The sequence below is a fragment of the Macrotis lagotis genome, chromosome X (genome assembly GCF_037893015.1).
Source record: "Macrotis lagotis isolate mMagLag1 chromosome X, bilby.v1.9.chrom.fasta, whole genome shotgun sequence".
Classification (NCBI taxonomy): Eukaryota; Metazoa; Chordata; class Mammalia; order Peramelemorphia; family Peramelidae; genus Macrotis; species Macrotis lagotis.
The window spans coordinates 145,403,895-145,425,393 of NC_133666.1; the positions used below are offsets into that span (position 1 = coordinate 145,403,895).

The window sequence follows — 21,499 nt, forward strand, 5'->3', positions numbered from 1 at the left end:
TGCACACAATTGTATATATACAATAATATTTTATATGAAATGTGTGTGTGAGTATATGTATATGTGTTTGTATTACATAGACTATAATGGGGGGGGCAGCTAGGTGGCAAAGGATCTAGAATGACTCATCTTCCTGAGTTCAAATCTGGTCTCAGATACTTACTGGATGTGTGATGTTAGACAAGTCATTTAATTCTGTTCGCCTCAGTTTTCTCATCTATAAAATGAACTGGAGAAGTAAATGATAAACTACTCCAGTCTCCAGCATATCAATAAAAATCTCAAAAATGGGGTCATGGAGAATTGGACATAACTGAAATGGCTGAACAATAACAACCAAACAACAAATAATTTATGATTCTAGAGCACTGAGGATGAATCATGAATTATAGAAAGGTGATGGATTTAGAGATTAGAATAAGGACATTTATATATATATATATATATGATCACTGAGGGAATTTGTTTTGCCTGACTATGTATATTATACAAATGAATTTGCTTTTTCTATTCAAAGAGGTGGGGGTGATTGAATGGGAAGGAAAATAGGTTTCTGTTCATTTTTTTTTTAAATAAAGAGGTTGGGGGATGCTATTAATGTGGAATGCTGCATGAACTTTCAGATAAACTCACTGTATGACTAGTTTTATTTAATTATTTTACTTTGTTATAAGAGACCTCTCATAGAGTAGGAGTAATTTGAATGGCTTGTTATATAAAAAAGAAAATGCATCAATAAAACTTAAAAAAAATTACAGGTTGAATATGTAAGGGTCCTTTGCCTTTTCTTGTATTTCCAGTGTCTGATGCATAGTAGGTACTTAATAAGTGCTTGGTGATTGATTAATTAGTGGCTCAACATGTCTGTTCATTCCTCTATAACAAAATCCTGAGAAATGGCAAGGATACTGGTCAAGTGGAATAGCAGAATATGATATTAATAATGTCTGTCATGGATGAAAAACACTGGGTCCCACTAAGCTCTGCAGCAGATCTAAATTAATTGTCTGCACCCTGGAGATTGAATTTGATGTACATTAGTCTCCGAAGTCCTTTCCAGGAGGTGATTTCAGTTATTTAAGCCCCTATAATTGATACAAGACCACAATTTGCCCCTTTAAGACACACAAAAAGGGTGGAGTTCTGTAGAAAACCAAGAGAAGTCCTCATCCTTGCCACTCTCCTTATTCAGAGCATAAATCTTTAAGTCAAGAGTAAATCAACTGGTCAGTCACACGGAAACTGGGTTAGAAGGTGATTGGTTCCCTCATTGTAGAACTCTCCTATGCCATGTCTCATGATTTGAAGTACATTTGAGGGTTTTCACGGAAGTAGTTGCTATCATGACATTCCATCTACAAGGATGTCAGAAAGATGCAATTTAGCCCTAAATTATATTGTAACCACTCCAGCCCAAACACCACCTTGGTTAGTGTTATTTCTACCATTCCCAACTCTATGCTTCTAAGACTAGACATCACTGTTAGGATTTTTTTTCCTATTCTGGCTATCCTATTCTATTTTCTGACCTCCTTGAAGTGAAATTCCCAAATGCTCCAGAGTCAACAAGCACATGTATCTTCTGCTACTTCTATTATTATCCCACGGTTCTGTCTTGGGTACGCTTCTCTTTTTTCTCTTCTTTTTATGTACTCTCTGTGTCTTAATTGACTTGCATGGAATTAATGATCATTTCCAAAAATAAAGATAACCTGACAGATTCAGATATCTCTGTCTTCAGCTCTAGGCTCACACAATCAATTTCCTATTATACATTTTGAACCTGATGTCCTGTAAGTAGCTCAACTTGTTCAACAGAGAAACTAAAGTATCCCAATTTGTTCGAAACAGAACTCATTATCTTTTCCTTTTCTCTTCTAAACTTTCCCAATATCTCAATTCAAAACCAAAGTGTCATCATTGATTCCTCATTCTTCCTTATTCCACATATCTACTCAATTGCCTGGCTTTTTTTTTTTTTGTAATATGACCCCAACCTGGAGCTGCTAATAGTTTTCTAGGAGGGGGCATCTATTCTTCCATTATTATGATGAGTTTCCTAAGCCAACACTCCTCAACACTGTCCTATCACAAATGCTTTCCATACTTTCCCTCCATTCTTTGTTGACATATGGCCAATCAAAAGAACCAGGTGGTACCCTGGAAAATCACTATTTTTGGGGTCAAAGGATCTGGGTCCTGATTCTACCACTAATACTGCTTGTATGACCATGGGTAAGTCACATCTCTGAGCTCAACTTTCATCTGTAAAATGAAGATATTGGACTATTTTTCACCTCTGATATTACTTCTTTATTCTAATGATCCTAAAGTATAGAAACTTGGAGTCTAGGAAGGTGTAAAGGAATCCTGGAATCTGATAGCAGTAATAGCTTGCATTTGCTCAGTTGTAAAAAGAGCTGGACAACTAGGTGATACAGTGGTAGAGTGCTAGGTTTGGAGTTAGGAAGATTCATTTTCATGAGTTCAAATTTAGTTTCAGACACTTACAAGTTGTGTGATCCTTGGCTAAGGCATTTAACCCTGTTTGACTCAGTTTCTCATCTGTAAAATGTGCTAGAGAAGGAAAAGGTGAACCACTGAAATGACCGAATAACTGTATGAAGTGCTTGGTCCCTCCCCTACTCTGTAAGTTGGTAAGGTAAGTAAGGAGGTAAGGAAAGAATTATTACTTCCATTTAAATAAACTGAATTTAATAGAATGGAAGCAGTGAAACCCATCAACGAAGAACAGAGAAAAGGCAGAATTGTTCAAGTGCACTGAACCTCACATTGGAAATATAGAACCAAGGATTATTAATAAGGAGTCAAGGATTATTAATAAGGAGTTAACACTTAAGTTAAGAAAGAGGATAGTAAGAGAGTACCAGGATGTCCTTGATGAATTCAAGTCACTTGGCGCAGACAAAGGAAGTATACCCTTGGGTCATGAAAGTCTGGTAAGATTGATTGTTGAGCCCTTTGAAGAAGCATTTGAAAAATCATGAAGAGTATAAGAGGTATCACAAGATTAGAAAAGGGCAAATGTTCCATATTTTTAAGGGAAGAGAGCAGTCAAAATGTCTGTCAGGGATAGGGGCTAACTTTCTTTTCTAGGAACATTTTAGGGTAGAGAATTAAAACAATGATGGGAGGGGGCGGCTAGGTGGCATAGTGGATAAAGCACCGGCCTTGGAGTCAAGTACCTGGGTTCAAATTCAGTCTCAGACACTTAATAATTACCTAGCCATGTGGCAAGCCACTTAACCCCATTTGCCTTGAAAAAAGCTAAAAAAAAAGATGATGGGAGCATTGATAAAAGAACCAACATGGCTTAATCAAGAAGAGATAATATCAAACTAATCTTATTTACTGTTTTTGGATGGGATTCCTGAACTGGTAAGAGTAGAAAGTTTTAGGGATACTTTATCTAGATTTTTGTAAAGGTTTTTCATAAAATATTTCATACTATTTTCATGGAGAATATGTAGAAATGTTGCTAGATAATAATACAGCTGTATCATTTTGGAACTGGTTGAATGATTCTACTTAAAGAGTTGTTAATGGTTCAATTTCAATTTGGCCAGGTCTCAACCTGGAGTAATCCTGTGCTGTTTCACATTTTTTGATCAATAACTTGGAAAAAGGCAGATATGGTCGCTTATGAAATTTGCAGATAAATCCTGTGCTGTTTCACATTTTTTGATCAATAACTTGGAAAAAGGCAGATAGAGTCGTTTATGAAATTTGCAGATAACCCAAAGCAGGATAATTAATTGTCACAATGAATGATAGAGTCAGGCTCAAAAAAGAATTTGACTATCAAAGGAAAGAGTTAAACCTAAGAAGATGGAATTCAATATAGATACATGCTAAGTCTTACAAATGAGTAAACAAAAACAATAACAATCTCCTCCACTGCCAAACTTCTCAAGTATAAAATAGGGAAGGCATAGTTAAAGTAGTATGCCTGAAAAACATTTGGAAATTGTAGTCATCTGAAAGCTCAATGTGAATGATAATTGGTGCAACCTTTGGCTACATTGAGAGTCATATCTTCTGGGAAGATGGAAGTAAGAGGCCCAATGAAACTTGCCCTTACCAGACCTTATATGGAGTACTGTGTTCCATTATGGGTACTACAATAAGAAGAGTGTGGATAACCTGGATTGTGTCTGTCTAGACTTAGAGCAGCCAGCATGGGAGGGACCTTGAATTCATATCATATGAAGGTTGGTTGAAAGAACTAGGGATGTTTAGCCTGGGAAAGAGAAAACTCAAGGGGAAATGCTAACTGTGTTCAATTACCTAAAGGGCCTTCAAGAGGAGGAAGAATATTCTTCGTCTGGTCCTAGGAAAGAGTTGTCTTGTACCAGTGAGCTAAGAATTATTTGTACATTTTAAATTGTTTTGTTATGTTTAAAAATATATAAACTATTATTAGTTTGTAGGAATATAAAAACAGTCAGAAAGGCTGGATTTGTCCTTTGGGCCAAAGTTTGTCCACTTCTGCCCTAAACTATAGAACCAGGAACAAAAACATAGAAACTGCAAGAGACAAATTTAGGTGAAAAAATTCCTAAGAATTAGAATTGTCCAAAGATGGTGATAAGTGTTGGGAATACAAGCAATAAAAAAAAGACAGGCTCTTCCCTCAAGGAGCTTACAATTCAAAATAAGAGACAATCCTCAAAAGGAGACAGGAAAAGTGGGGACAGAAGTGGGTACCTGGCATGGGGACATCTTGCTTCATAGAACTGAAATCTGGTAGAGTACCAGGTACAGTATGGACTGAGTTGAGAGTGCAATTTCTGTCCTCTGTAAAGGAAGGCATCAAGAGGAGTTTGATGTTCTACTTTTAAGCCCTCCAATCAGAGGGGAGAGTAGGTGAGGAAGGTGGTATTAATCAGGCTTGAATGAGCAGCATGGTGATAAAATGAGCTTAATCTGGATGGGGCAATTTGTCCTATGAAGTTGAAATCAGGCAGAGCAGCAGATGAGAAGTGAACCTTACCAAGGTGACATAGGAAATATAGAACAAGGATTTGAATTCAGGTCCTCTGATTCTAACTTCTCTTTCCACTCTGGTATAGTTTGTGTCTCTTAGTATCTTTTTTTTTTTTTAGGTTTTTGCAAGGCAAATGGGGTTAAGTGGCTTGCCTGAGACCACACAGCTAGGTGATTATTAAGTATCTGAGACTAGATTTGAACCCAGGTACTCCTGACTCTAGGGCCGGTGCTTTATCCACTGCATCACCTAGCCGCCCCTTCTTAGTATCTTTTAGAGGTAATTAGTGACTCAATGGATAGATTGCTAGATCCAGAGCCAGAAGACCTAAATTCAAATATGGTATCAGTTTGTACTAACTGTAAAACTTTGGATCATTTAACCTGTTTCCTTTAGTTTCCTCAATGGTAAAATGGGGATAATAATAGTACCTACTTTCTAGGATTGTTATGAAAATCAAATGAGATATTTGTAAAAAGTGCTTAGAACAGTTCATGAGACATGGTAGGTATTCACTCCTCTCCCAACCAGTAGTAAGGGCAAAGAAAACAGATTTCTGGCTCCACACATTTTTCACAAAAAATGCCAAAAACACACATTGTCCTCACCATTCAGTGTCACCTGTTAAGCATCTTCATGAACATGGCACCCTATTGAATAGGGGTACAAAGCAATTATCCAACATAGTGCTTACCCTCAAAGGACATTGTGAAAAACTTTCTGGTTTCTATTCAGTTCAACTCCTTTGAGAATTTCCTATTCAGAATAGCTCAGTGGAAATCTCTCAGAAGCACCTGCACCATACTGTTCATTCATGTGGCTTTAGAAAATGTCTTCTTGGCTTCAAAGCCTTTGGGAACTTTAATGAGATTGAACATTATAAACTCTGAAAAAACAATTGAAAATGGCTTTGCTAATGGTGCCTTCCATTTGTTCGGCACTGCTTGCTAAAGGACTTGCATATAAACTGGTGTGAGCCTCAACAACAATCTTGTGGGACAGGTACCATAATTTTGTGAAAGAGCACTGGTTTGGGGTTAAAGAGCTTGGTTTCCAATCCTGATTCTCCCAATTACTACCTCATCTACAAAATGGATTAAACCACTTTGATTGAATCAAACAATTTTTAAGTTCCTTCTCAGTTCTAAATCTATGATCTTATGATCTATATTTTTATGATCCTTTTCAAATAAGGAAACTGAGGCTCAAATAACTCTATTTTCTATAAGCAGCTCAGCTTTGTTTTGACTATATAGAATATAATGTCTCCCTAAGGATAAGCAGATGATATGAATTCTCATCATCATTAAAATTGACTTAGTTTTTGATACTCAATACCTTCTCAACTTTGCCAAGTACCTCCCATATTGAGTGGAAGGCTAGAGTGGAGCAGTAAGTTCTTCTTAAAGTGTTCCTTTTTAGAGGGTTCTGAACTTTCCAGGTAGACTCTCCATTTTCTTTTTCTTTTTTTTTTTAAGTTTTTGCAAGGCAATGGGGTTAAGTGCCTTTCCCAAGGCCACACAGCTAGGTAATTATTAAGTGTCTGAGGTCGGATTTGACCCCAGGTACTCCTGACTCCAGGGCCGATGCTCTATCCACTGTGCCACCCAGCCGCCCGGACTCTCTATTTTCCATTAGCAACTTTACTTGGTTTCTATCCATAGAATATCATATCCTCAGTGCCCCTTCACTTTAAGCCTCTCTCCATAGGATTGTAAACTCCTTGAGGGCAGAAACTGTCTTTTTCTTATATGTACCCCCAGAAATAAGCATTCAGTAGGTCTTAAATAAAAGTTTATGGAATTGGATTGGATAAGGATCTTTGTCTAAATTCTTATAGCTCACATGTCAGTTTCACAATGCTTCAAACTAAAAATTAAGAAACCTGGGTGAGTTTGGGCGTATGTGTATTGAAGGGGTGGATGGACAGTGTATCTACTGCTATTTCCTGAAGAGTGCTGACCTCCCCCTGCTTGTGCTCCCATCTTGGACCTGGCTTTTTTGTTTGTTTGTTTTTAACCGTGATTTTTTTAATCCCATCATCACACCACTCCTACACACAGCTCCCTGATAATAGTCTCATCTTCCTGGATATCTGGTTCTTAGTAGACTCCATTGACCCTTCCTGTAGTGCAAGATTCCTTTCCACATCAACCCATACTCTCAAAGCAATGATGAATTGAGGCCACCAGGAAATCAAAGGGTGTTCTGGGCTTGGAAGCAGTTTCTTCATCACAACATTCTAAATGGAACTATATGAATGAATGAAACATTAATTAAATTCTTTCTATGTATAGAGTATTATATTAAGGTCTGGGGAAATGTTTCCCTACTATCATCTCTACCAGCTTTTCCTTCTTTGATGGTTCATGTGACATCTAATAAGACAAAATTTAATACAGATAAATTGCAAAGTCTTACATTTAGGTAAAAAAAATCAGATTTACAAGTATTAAAGAGGGAAGACATTGTTAGACAGCAGTTAGATGTCAGCAATGGGGTGTGACAATCAAAATAGCTAATGCAATGCTAATGCTTCCTTTCCTCTCTCCATTAATTATAACTTCCTATTACCCTAATCTCTGTCATTCTCTGCTTTATGCATATTCTCTCTCCCCTGCTCTCATCCTTCTTCAGTCAAGCCCTATTTTCTTTATGCCCTCTCCCCACCACCAAGGATGGTCAGATCTATTCTCCACTCAGCTGCTAAAGTGATCCTCCTAAAGAACAGGTCTGACCATGTTAATTCTCTACTCAAAAACTCCTGTGGATCTCTTTGACATCCAGGATCAATTATAAAATACTCTGTTGGGCATTTAAATGCTTTCACAACCTGACCCTTTCCTGCTTTCCTGGTCTTCTTATACTTTAATTCACCATTCTCCTTCATCTCTACCTCCTGAATGTCTCTGTTTTCCTTTTAAGACTAGTTAATAGGTCTTTCCCAATTATCCTAGCAGCTAGGATTACATTCCATTTATTATTGTCTATATATTTTAAATGCATTCTTAGTTGCATAGTGTCTTTCCCTTTACAATATGAACTTCCTGAAAGTAAGGGTTATTTTTTTTTGCCTTTTTTTTTAACCGCCCCTTTGCTTAGCATGGTGCCTGGCACATTTATTGTTGTTGTTCAGTTGTTTTTCTGTTGTGTCCAATTCTTTTTGACCTCATTTGGGATTTTTTTTGGCAAAGATAGTGGTTTGTCATTTCCTACTCTAGTTCATTTATGGAAGAGGAAACTGAGGCATATAGCACTAAATGACTTGCCCAGGATCAGTGTCTGAGATCAGATTCAAACTCTTGAAGATGTGACTCCAGGTTCTGCATTATCACCTAATAAACACCTAATAAATTTTTGTTGATGACTGACTGCCCCATCTTTTACCCACTTGTTCCACTAGAGCTTTTAGAATCAAGTTCTATTGCTAACAAACTTTTTCATCCTCTATATCTTCTGCTTTTGTTTCTTTCACATCCTTGCCTTGCTTGTCTTTTGGATTCATGAGGACTGACTAAACTTTCTTGGTTGTACTTTTACTTTGTTCCTGATGCAACAGTGAACCTTTCAGGGCATGTACCTATTGGTTGGCACCACTAGTTGGCCTAGGCACAAAAAACACTCATGCTTTGATGAATCCTTCACTCTTCAATTGGAATGGGAGTTAAGAAAATTCAGAAAAGTTAAACTAAAAAAAAGCTCCTGGGAGTTTGAGAAAGTGCCTCAGAGAGGCTAGGAGGCTTTCTTTCTAAGATTTCCACCATGAATTTGGGAATGAACTCTTCCTCTACCACCTTTGGTTGGACAGGTAGAGAAGGATAGAGGGAAGGATCCCAGAGTTGGGTGAAGCTATAAACAGAAAGTCACCTCTTCCCTCTTTTAGTTGATTTCTTCTAGCAAGCTGGGCTGATCCTTTGTTCTTCTCCAACTCATCCCTTCCCTTCCTAGGGGTTCTTTGACTCATTCTGGATCAGGAGTGCCCTTTTGGAGCAACTCAAAATCTTCAGAGTCAGGAAATAATAAGAAATAAAACACCTTTAGGGTGCTAACTCTCTCCATGAACTTTTGCACCACCATATAAGGTACCACCTTCTATGACACAGGCTTTTAACTTGAATTCAATGAACTTGTCTTTTGTTTTTATTTTTTTAAATTTCTGCTATCTTTTTCAGTATAATTGGTTTCTTTCATAATCCTAGGCATTTTACATTGAACATTGAAAAATATCATTTAGAGAAGGGGTCTAAAGACTTGATAGGATCCATGATTTAAAAAAAATTAAGAATCTCTGGTCTTGTATTTCTTGCCTTCTCATTGGGTGGGGGAGGGGTGGAGAGAATTTGGAACTGAAAATAAAAATAAAATGAAAAAATGAACAATTCCTGAAGGCCTCCATTATTCTTTTCCTTAGATTATCTTATGTTTACTTAGTATATAATTTCCTACCTCAATATAAGAATATAGGAATGCAAGTTCTTTAAGGGTAGGGTGTGTTTCCTTTTTTTCCCTCTGTTTCCATCACCTAACAGGGTGCTTTGCATATTGGTAGAGTTTAGGAAATGCTTGTTGAAGTGAATGAAATTATCTTTTAGTAATGGTTGAATTGAACTAGATTTCTAAGCTTAAGTATGGTGTCCTTAGGACTATTTTTGTGACTTAAATGTGCACATGCAGGTAGTGATAGGGACCAGAATAGCTGAAAGATTTTGTTTATCATTTTGGTCTTGGGAAGCTCTCTGGAGTGGGAATGACCAGAGACAAAGATATCAAACAGTGCAGATTCATTGATGGCTATCTGCAAGGTATGAAAATGCTAGCTAGGTCAAGAGGTCATCCAGACTCTTCAAGAAGACTTCTAGTGATGGAGAACTATTTACTTAGCAACCAATTTTTGAATAGTGGGATATTTTAGGAAAGTAGAGAGACATTTAGGGGAAATATTATGAACTACCATATGAAACTCAAATCTCTCTGCCATATCCACCTTTTTGAGCATGTCCTGAAAAATGCTTAATAATCAATTCTCTAAAAAAAAGTATTCATAGTACACTTTCAAGTTTAATTTGTATTATTAGCATTTTCTCCAACACTTTTTAAAGCCTAGAAATCAATAAAACAATAAATCAAGATTTGATTTGTAGCTTTCACTGACTTCCCAGGTGTAAATACTCAAGCTGAAAATTTAGCAATGAGCTTTTAGGAGTTGGTATGGTTTATAAGTGCCAGCTCATTACTGCCTATTGCATCTAGCTAGTGCTACCTTCTAGAAACCAGTCTATTCTTTCTTTTTCAGGACATGGTTCAAAGGTAAAAAATTCATGGTACTTATTCTAGCCAACAATAATAACTATGCAAGTGAGGAAAAAGCAGTTATTGCATAACCAACACCTTTTTGCCAAAGTAAGTGTACTTTTGAAACCTCATTTCAACTAATGGCTAAAGACATAGCAGTTGACTGAAATTATAGGTCAATTCTTGTTCTTTAGTATTCATCCAGGGGAGCATCAGTATTGACAATTTAAAAAAAATGAATAATCCATAGTAACCTTTTCTTCTTTCTCCAAGCCATGTCACTAAAATAAAGAAATTAATTAGCAAGAGAGCTAGGGCTGTGGGAGGCATTTCTGAAAATGTTGGGTAGTGGACTGGAGACTTTGTATTCTTCTCTTTAACCCTTATACTTTCCCTCTAAATGATATCTTTACATTTCCCTGCCTTTCATCAAGGGAGCAAATAGAGGTCTTGGGGAAGGAAAACTTAAAGGCAATTCTGCCTAAAAGAAGGGGCTAAATTGTCAGTTTCTTAAGGAAATAACTATTGGCTTTGAACAAATGTTCAATTCCCACCCTCTTCCATCTCTTCCACTCCCAGAAAGCTCTTACTGAGTCTTTCACTAGTTTTGGAAAATGGAGAGATCAAGAAAACCTTCAGCTTGATGAAGAGAGGAAAATAGAGGGAAATGAGGCAAACTTTAAAAGAAAACTAATCAACTGGTTGGGAATGGAGATTCCAGAATATACCACTAGTACTTATAAGACTTGATTTCTTTCTCTTTTTTTTTCCCCACTCTTTTTTTTTTTGCAAGGCAGTGGGGTTAAGTGACTTGCCCAAGGCCACACAGCTAGGTAATTATTAAGTGTCTGAGGTCATATTTGAACTCAGGTCCTTCTGACTCCAGGGTTGGTGCTCTATCCACTGTACCACCTAGACACCCCAAGACTTGATTTCTTATGAAATGATAACATTTCACTTATCCAGACTTTTCAGGGAACAAACGATTGTTGTTGTTCAGTGATGTCCGATTCTTTGTACCCCATTTTTTTTTTTTGGTAAAAATGCTGGAGTGATTTGCCATTTCCTTCTCTAGCTCATTTTAAAGATGAGGAAACTGAGACAAATAGGATTAAGTGACTTTCCCAGAGTCATATAGCTAGTAATATCTAAGACCAGATTTAAACTTACAAGACAAGTTTTTCTAACTCTAGGCCCAACATGCCATTCACTGCACCTCCCAGCTACTTCTTGAATGAGAGACTAAAATTTTCATATAACTGAAGCTTATTCCATAAGTGCTGATACTTAAATTTTCAATCATATTTTGGAAACAATTTTGAAATTTAAAAAAATATTTCTGACAATTACTCAGTTTAGTTGATTTTCTTTATAATCCTTAGAATTTTATTTTGTACATTTAAAAATATTCAGAGTAGAGGTCCATAGGTTTGATCACACTGCCAATAGCTACTTATCATTCATTCCAAATAAATCTCTGCTTTAAGACTCAGTCACTATTATTTAACACAAAATACTGTTCTCTATTGTGTCCTGGGATGACTCACAGGATCTTGAGGTGTATATGTATAGTTCTGTGTACCCTGACAGTATTTCTGCCAGGCTACTCCATGGCTTTTGCAATTAATGTGTCTTTTTCCTGAATCCTCAATATCTGCTGCTGCTTTTCAATGGACCAGCTACTAGTTGAAGCTTATTTAAACCAACAGCTTAATTTAATATATAGGAGGTCAATAGACTGGGTGCTTGGGCTTTGTAACAACACTTTTTCTCTTTGCCCAGAAATTTTTTCACTTCTGGATTTATAACTGTTCTGAATGACTTGGATCTCCAAAAATTGACTGCTGGATAAGAGGTACATTATATTGTATTTTCACCTTGAAAAACTTTATATTGTATAATTCATTTCCAGGTAGAGTATTTTGAGCTACTTACAGTGCAAAGTGTTTCAAATGTTTTTTCAGAGACAAAGGATCCATCAAGGCCAAAGAGAAAAATTGATGCATAGGATAGCATTCCCCCAAGTATAATGAGGTTGTTCATGTAAGGACTGGACATCTTTATTAGCCTACCAAAAGAAAGAGAGAGTACATTTAATAGAACCATTCATTCATTCATTCATTCACTCAATACACATTTGCTGAATGCCTGTCATGTATTGTATTGTGTTAGGTGCTAAGGGTAAAAAAAGATAAGATGTAGTTTCTTAGTTGGGAAGATAAAATATATAAAGTGTATATTTGAAATCAGTTCAGTAATAATGCAAAACTTCAATAGAGCATATAGACAAGAGCTATAGGAGTAGGAGATCCAGTAAGTGGGAAAGGACAGACATATCTTTATTTAAAGGAAGATTTGGAAAGACTTATCTAGGAAAGTGAATTTAGAACCATAGTGATGATTGTTTTCTGTTCCTTCTTAGACATTTAGTCCAAACAGTTAAACAAAAACTCAACGGATAGCAGCAAATTGAAAATAAGAATACTGATTTTCCTCTTGTTCAGTTGCTTTTAGTCATGTCTGACTCTTTGTGATCCCATTTTGGGGTTTATTGGCAAAAGATACTGGAGTGGTTTGCCATTTCCTTCTCCAATATATTTTACAGTTGAGGAAACTGAGTCAAAAAGGTTAAATGATTTGTCAGGATTACATAGCTTGTATCTGAGGCTAGATTTGAACTCAAGGTTTCCTGATGGAGCCACATAGCTCTGATTTGTCCTGGCTTTTCAGAAGAAATTATGGACATTTAATCTTTAGTTAAAGGCAACTAGCAACAAAAATAATGGTATATTTTATTGTTGTTTTGTAGTTTCTAAAGTGCTTTCCTCATAACAACCCTGTTATATAATTAGGAAAAGCAGTGTCATTCTCTTTTAAAAACTGACGATTTATGAGAATAAGTGAATTTTGCAGGCCTGGGGCTGAAACTTAGGTCTGTCAATTTCTAGTCCGGTATATTTACTATTAAATTTGCTGACAACAATGACTTGTCCAAACATCTTAGTTGAGAACACTGTCCAAAATTGAAATGGTATGCCTTAGTAGTTTGAGAGATGTCTGTCACTGGAGGTATTCAAGCAAAATCCAGATAACCATTTGCTTAGGGTTGAAGTGAGATGGGGATTCTTTGGATCATGTAACCTCTATTGAGTCCTTCTAAAGTTGACATTCTAGGATTCAAGAGAACTTCTTTTTGTTAGCAAAGAATAAACAAATTGCTAAAATATCAAATCAAATTTCTCTTTCTACATAGGAAAAAAGGGAAAATTCATTGCCATTGCCCTAGATTCTCTCTTGGAGTTAGGGTTATTCCTGGATCAAGCAATGACTCATCTTCTAGGTTCCAACAGTTTGGTAGCCTCAGAGAAGATGCTTCACTGTGGGGGACACAGTGGCTGCCCCTGCTTGATTCTTGATCATATGGTGTATTATAAGTCCTGCCTTCCCATTGGGTTCTAGGCCATGTCCTTCAGGGCTTCAACATGTATTTAAAGAATGACAAATGATTCTAATATCTGTATAATCTAAAACTGGCCTTGAATAGCAGAGAGACTGATCTTATCTTTCCTATCTCCTTTCTTCTCTCTCAACCCACCCTCCCCAACCCACTTCCCAATTCCAACATGAAGGGAAACTGGATTTAGAGACTCTCCATGGAAACTAAAGAACTATATTTAAAAAAAATCTGTAGCCTAAAATGTGGCCTTGTTTGTCATCTAGCACTAGCCAGATTTCCCTAGTGGGCGAGTTTCTCTGTGAGTGATTTGAAAGGCAGTGTGGTAGAATGGAGAGAGCCCTGGTCTTGAAACTAGTATCCTGTAATCTAGTATTAACCTTTACCAAATTGCTGTGTGACTTTGGGCAAGTCCCTTATCCCCGAAATTCAGTATCTTCATCTATCAAATGAGGGAAATTGGGGTAGCTGATCTCTAAGACCTCTTTTAGCTCTCACAATAGGAGATATCTGAATTCTTTCTCTGCTGTGTATACCCCCTACTCCTCTACTACCCCTATTGAATCTTCTGGGTATAACATGCAGAGAGTCTATAATAATATTGTTAATGAATGTAATCTTTTATATTTCTATTTCTATAGCACTCTGTTCACAACTACCCTCAAAGGTAGTTTGGGCAAGTATTATTATTTTACATGTGGATAGCTTGATAGTTCACTGTGGTCAGTTCTAGGCTTCATAATGGCAGCACATCAACTTAGGGAACCTTAGGAGCAGGATGAAAATGTATAGCTTACTTCTGGTTTCTGTTTTTGATGTTAAAGAAGAGGAAGGCGCTGGCCATGATCATCCCTAGGATTGTGAGGGCAGAGAGAATGCTGTAAAGAGGAAGGGAGATCTCCCGCAGCTGTTCTTGGATGATTGTTTTGTCTTTTGGAGGCTCTGAACCTGAAAGGTCAATGAGAAAAATCAGCTTAAGTGAAACACACATTGATTTCCTCTGAGAGTTATTTATTATTGTCATTGTGTTGAAAATGGGCAAAACATGGGGCGGCTAGGTGGCGAAGTGGATATTTAAGCACTGGCCCTGGAGTCAGGAGTACCTGGGTTCAAATCCGATCTCAGACACTTAATAATTACCTAGCTGTGTGGCCTTGGGCAAGCCACTTAACCCCATTTGCCTTGCAAAAACCTAAAAAAAATGGGCAAAAAAACAACTGTGGCTTTGAATACTGAGAATTCCATCCCAGCCAGACCAAACCTAGGTCTCTCTCTCTCTCTCCCTTCCTTCCTTCCTCCCTCCTTCCCTCCCTTCCTTCCTTCCTTCCTTTCTTCTTTCCTTCCTTCCTTGGTTCCCTCTTCCTTCCTTCCTTCCTTCCTTCTTCCTCTCTCTCTCTCTCTCTCTCTGTCTCTCTGTCTGTCTGTCTGTCTGTCTCTCTCTCTCTCTTTCCCCTCCCTCAGTTTAAAAAAAAAGATTCACAACTAACTTTTAAAGAGATTCTTAAGTATTAATAATGCTCCTCCACCCTCTCCTTTATGATTGGTATGATAGCTGTAAATCGTGTAAGTTGTAAGTCATTAAATTATATGACTAAGAGGATTAGGAGTTGGCCTTAGAGTTAAATCTCCCTCTGATCCAGGACCAAATCAGTGACCCAGTACTCCAGACAACTCTTGAACCTACACAATGCAGAGAAGATGCTACTCTGCATTGGTGGAAATTTCCTTACCTACAGGTCCTGACAACAAAGAATAAACCAAAACCAAAGGGTTAGAACTCAGGGGAGATGGTGGTAGTGGGAAATGCTGTTTGTTCTTTGTTTTGGAAAAGGTTCAGAGACATCATTAAGTGATGTCTTGACTTGAATGCAAATTGGATTTAAATGAGGCAGGACTGTGCAGTCCTCAGTTTCACTCTCTCCTCCAGTCATCACAGCCCAGTAAACCCAATGACATGTGACTGATCACTTCTAGATCACTTCCAGTCAGACTAGTCTTTTCCTTCCATGAACATTACCTTAAGACTCTCTTACCATCCTTAGAAAGTCCAAGTTCACCCATTGCATTCTAGGTCATTGCCAGTTGTAGGTTGGGTATAGTTTAAGGACTAGAGCAGCAGTTATTGGACAGTTTTGATTGTCTGAATTATTCTCTGATTTGATTTAGATTCAGATTTTGATTTAATTTGATTTAGAATTGTTCTGTAATCTATCCACAACCTAAAGCTAGAATTTCAGAAGCTGGGTGAAGGAAAGTCTGTGGTCAGTGATCTGGGAGAAGGTTGCCTTTCAGAAGAGGAATTAGGAGGGAGAGAGAACAGGTATGCATGGGTTCCCAGTAGATCATCAGAGACTACCATGATAGTATAGGGCCAGACTAAATGGGATGGGATGTATTCCTCAATGAAAATAAGAACTTTAGGAAGACATCTCTTACATATATCCCTTCACCGCCTGAAGTAATTGCTTTAATGAAGGGTTATAAAAAGAAACTACTGGTAGTCTTATAAAATTAAAAAAAAAGAAACATTCTCCGGAATGAATTCTTTTAGGTCTTTCTTCCCCTAAGCTCAGTCACTTTTATATTAAAAAAATCAAAGAGATTGCTCTCCAGAGGGTTCTGCTTTGCCTTTATAGAATGTGGAACAATTTTAAATTGAAATTCAATAAATGCAGATTGTGAACAATCCCTGGGGTTGTGTGTGTTCCATACTCTGGGTTTTTTCCATGTGTAAATATATCCCTAGAGTTCTTAGGAGTTGAAGAGTGAATTGCATACTTTAGGTTCTGAATGGGGAATTACTGAAGTCCTAGACTGGTCATTGACTTGTTCTGAAATTTTAATGTTGTTTAAAGGCTTGCCAGTGGTACAAAGGTTGGAAAAGAACCGTGATGTTCAGAACAGTGTAGGTAGAAAGGACATATGGTCAAAATACCGCAAGGGATGTGTGTTTGTATTGATGGTAATTGGAGGAGGGCTGTTCTTTTTGTGTGCATGGTGGGAAATGGAGGCAGCTTCCTAGGACACCACATGGGGTGAGAGACTTTGAAATATGACTTTTTAATGAAATGGACATTTTTTATGCTAGAAAAGGTCCATTCTTCAAGCTATATGTTAGAGTGAAAGTTAAAATCCCATGGTATGCTATAATACATAAGAGATATACTTTTCACATGGTGGGAACACAATCTTTGCAATGGCTGACCCTGGTTATGACAGCAGGGGCTTTCCTTTGCATGTTTCTCTTAGTAAAGACTAAATCCTATGAATGAAACTAAGTAATATGTCAAAATAACAGATTAAATAAGAAGTTAATATAGTAAATAATGCCAAAAATAGGTTAAATAACAGGTAGCTAAAATTAGTGTAATTGCAATAATTTATACACACAAAAATCATTTGGGGAAATGGCTCTCAGATGCTGGGTTGGGGAAACTGCATTTTGGAGAATGTTGAAATTGGAATTTTTGCCCTTCTGTCTTGTAAACCTTCTAAATGGAGCATGAACAATTGTGATTCATTTCTCTCTTCTCTGTGGTCCCCAAATGAGCCACCTCCAGCCAGATCTTAGCTTGAGGAAAGACTCAGGGAACTTGTATGCTCACTGACTTCAATGCTGTCCAGCCCCCCCGCTATCAGAACAGGGGTCTCCAGATTGCTGACTCTGTTCAGCAGACTGTCTCCTTGCTTTGATCCAGGTCTTGCTTCCAAAAGGGCTGATATATATCTCTCCATGTGAAGAACATAAGGGAGATTTTTATACTCCATGGAAACCCAAAGTACTTTGTCAAGTGGCATACTATGACTGGTGGTGCACTGAATTCAGATCCAGTCTTAGACACTTACTAGTTTGCATCCCAGGGCAAGTCACTTAACCTCTGTCTGCCTCAGTTTCCTTATTTGTCAAATAGGGATCATCACAGTACCTATCCCTCAGGGTTGTTGTGATGATCAAATGAAATAATACTTGCAAAGGACTTAGCATAATGTTTAGCAAATAATAGACCCAATAAAAACCCTTATTCTCTTTTCCCTTCCCTTCCTAAGAGATCTTGGGTAACTAGAAATAATTACAAAATGTCATTCTATTCCTCTCCACTTGATTTTAAAGGACCCTGTTCTATCTTGAAACCTTATAGTGTCTTCCTCAAATCTGATTTTTGATTGAGTGAAGGGATTCTAACAGTTTGTATAATTTGTATAATTATATTTTGCTCTTTTGATCTGAATTTGTGATTGCATAGTGTAAGGAACTCATGGGTTAGAAACTCCCTCCATGAATGCATATGAGCACTGCTACTTGAAACTTATAATTATAGAGATGCCAGGGATCAGAGGGATTAATTGAGTAGGCCATGGACAAACTCAGAAGTAGGACTTGAATCTAGTAATTCCTGATTCTATAGCCAGATTTTTTAATCTGTCTTGTTGTCTCACAATGAGATACAATTAGAAAGTGCTTAGTTTGATGTCTAGCACATAGAAGGCACTATAGAAATGATGGCTATTATTATTCTGTAACATGTGCCCCTGAGTTACTGGGAATATTTATACAATATCATACCACTCTGATTGAATTTCAAGTAATCCATACTACCTTGAAATCTGATGGTGTCATTGATGATTTCCAGCGTGTCTGCCACAGCATTGTATTCACCCACCTTCACTTCACTACTATCTGTAGAAAAAATAAGGGAAGATTAGATCAAGTCCTTTTTGTATTTACTTGCTGAGATGTAAATTCCATTTATTCTTTTCCCAACTGCTCCAGATTAGAGGCAAGACTCCTGTTCTATCCTCTTTCTTTCCTAGTTCCTCTTCCTTGACTATAATCCTTTCCATTCAATCTCCACTGTCTATGTATGCTGCCATTTTCATTTGTCATGTTGACCAAGTCACTCTACTTCTCAGAGACCACTGGTGTTTTCCAATTCATCTAAGATATTTGTCCTCTGCTTTAAAGTTCTTTCTCAAATGTGAAGCCCATTTTCTATCCCTTTTCTCTCATTTCCTGGTTTTTCATATCTTTTTGTAATAGGTCAAACTTATACATAGAGTGAGCTAGTTGGTCACTGGTAACTTTGTTTACACACACACACACACACACACACACACACACACACACACACAGAGGTGCTTTTTTTTTTTGCCTCTGCATCTTTCACAGGCTCAAAAGATTTGTAGATAGAATGGACTTATCTAGTCTTTACTCCTCATTTTATAGGCAAAGAAACTGAGGTCCAGAGATGGAATGAGTTGTGCCAAATTATACAGGTACCAATAGCATAGTTGGGAATCAAACCTATGTATCTAACTCCAAACCCAATGCTCTTTCCATTAAAACACCTTGCCTTTTCAAGGTAAGAAAGTACCTTTGCTCATCTCAGGTTTCAGGCTTGAAATATCCTCCCTCTTCCCTTGCTGACTTCCTACCTTCCTTTAAGGCTCACCTTAAAGACCATGTCCTTTAGCAACTTGTCCTTGATTTCCTCCACCAGTGACTACATTTTCCTTGAAACTTCACACAGCATTTTGTATTATTTAATTCACATATTAAATATTTTAGACTTAGAGTCAGGAGACCTGGGACATAGTTCTCATGCTTATTTGCTGTATGGCCATAGGCAAATCACAGCCTCTCTCATCCTTAATTTTTCACTTTTGTAACTTGCTAATAGCAACACTTGCATTACCCACTTCATGGGGAAAGTGTTTATAAAACCCTGAAGCACTAAAGAAATGTGAATTATTATTAAAAATGCTGACTTTGATATTCAATTGTATGGACATTCTATCATATTGGTCCATCAGTGCATAAATCTTAGAAGGACACTGTAAGCTAGCCCCAGAATTAAATAGGATGCTGCATTTGGCAAATTGCATGGTGTTTTCAACTATTCTACACAACCTGCTGAAACAAACAAAAAAACTCATCTTTTTATATCAACATTTTCCAGTGATATTTTAGAGATATGAATTATGTAATACTTTAATCTCTTTAAAATTTTTTTATTTATTTAAGGCAATGGGATTAAGTGACTTGCCCAAGGTCAAACAGCTAGGCAATTATTAAGTGTCTGAGGTCACATTTGAACTCAGGTCCTCCTGACTCCAGGGCCAGTGCTCTATCCACTGTGCCTATATACATAGTCAAGCAAAACAAATTCTCATATTGGCCATGTCAAAAAAGAATTGTTTCATCCTCTACTCTGAGTCCATAATGTCTTTCTCAGATGTGGGTAGCATGTTTCTTCATGAGTCCTCTGAAATCATTACTAGTCACTGCAATGATTAGTTACTAAGTCTTTTAAAGTTTTTTGGCTTTACAACGTTCTTTAAAAAAATCTAATAGTATTTTTATATTTTTTTTCTAGTTACATGCAAAGACAATTCTTTTTTTTTTAGTTTTTTTTTTTTTTTTGCAAGGCAAATGGGGTTAAGTGGCTTGCCCAAGGCCACACAGCTAGGTAATTATTAAGTGTCTGAGACCAGATTTGAACCCAGGTACTCCTGACTCCAAGGCCAGTGCTCTATCCACTGCGCCACCTAGCTGCCCGAAGACAATTCTTAACATTCACTTTTTGAAAGATTTTGAGTTCCAAATTTTTCTCCCTCCTTCCTTTCACCTTTCCCAAGATAGCAAGCAATCTGAGATAGGTTATACATGTGAAATCATATAAAACATATTTCTAAATTAGTCATGTTATAAAAGAAATGAAACAAAAGGAAAAAATCATGAAAGGGGGGGAAAGTATGCTTCAATCTGTATTCAGACTCTTATCAGTTCTTTCTGTGGGTGTAGATAGTATTTTCCATCTTGAGTCTTTGGGAACTGTCTCATATTGTATTATTGAGAAGGGCTAAGTCAACCATTGTTAATCATAGCAAAATGTTATTGTGACTGTATATATACAATTTTATAAAATTCTTGTTTGTAATTTCTGGCTTTAATATCTGGGCTTCAGGGGCAGCTAGGTGGCATAGTAGATAAAGCATCAGCCTTGGAGTCAGGAGTACCTGGGTTCAAATCCGGTCTCAGACACTTAATAATTATCTAGCTGTGTGGCCTTGGGCAAGCCACTTAACCCCATCTGCCTTGCAAAAACCTAAAAAAACAAAAACAAAACAATATCTGGGCTTCAGTTTCTTCACTTGTAAAACAAGGTGGGTGGACTAGATGCTTTCTAATATATATAGTCTAGCTCTTCTTAATATTTTAATCAATATTATTACTGTAATTTCTGAAGAATCCAACTTTCATCAACAATGGAGAGATGTATGGTGGGTGGAAGGCTGCAATGCATTTCCAGTGATGATTTGCATTCAACAAGTGGAAGAAAAAGTAACATCTAAGATATACATGATCAGAAAAGGAAGTGAGTTTGTTTTGTAGTGAGTACAAGGTGGTTACAGAAGGATGAACTCAGTGCTATTCTGGTAAAAGACCTGGAGGAAGAGCTCTGCTACAGAGTGGTCCCTCTATGGAGTAAGAGATTCAGATCTATCCTGCCCATTCCTGCCTAAGTGATTTTCCTTAATCTAAGATCTGGCTCTTTTTTTTTATTGTATAAATATTTTATTTGTTTTCTGATTACATACCATGGTAGTTTCTCCCAATCTTTTTTTTGCAAGGTTTTGAGGTTTACAATTTTCTCTCTCCCTCCCTCCCCCCCCAACAGAAGGCAATCTGATATAGACCTTAAATTTACATCCATGATAAGCCTAGATAAGATCTGACTCTTAAA

General features: G+C 37.2%; 1 protein-coding gene across 1 annotated transcript in view; it reads right to left on the reverse strand.

Moving 5' to 3' along the window:
• Nucleotides 1–21,499, reverse strand: part of GABBR2 (gamma-aminobutyric acid type B receptor subunit 2) — an 879,763-nt gene that overhangs the window by 155,482 nt on the left and 702,782 nt on the right. Inside the window, exons 9-11 of the mRNA XM_074207949.1 lie at nucleotides 18,352–18,432; nucleotides 14,552–14,702; nucleotides 12,236–12,368 (exon numbers count right to left, since the gene is read on the reverse strand). Of these exons, the coding sequence (XP_074064050.1) occupies nucleotides 12,236–12,368; nucleotides 14,552–14,702; nucleotides 18,352–18,432 (365 nt within the window). The remainder of the gene's footprint in view (nucleotides 1–12,235; nucleotides 12,369–14,551; nucleotides 14,703–18,351; nucleotides 18,433–21,499) is intronic.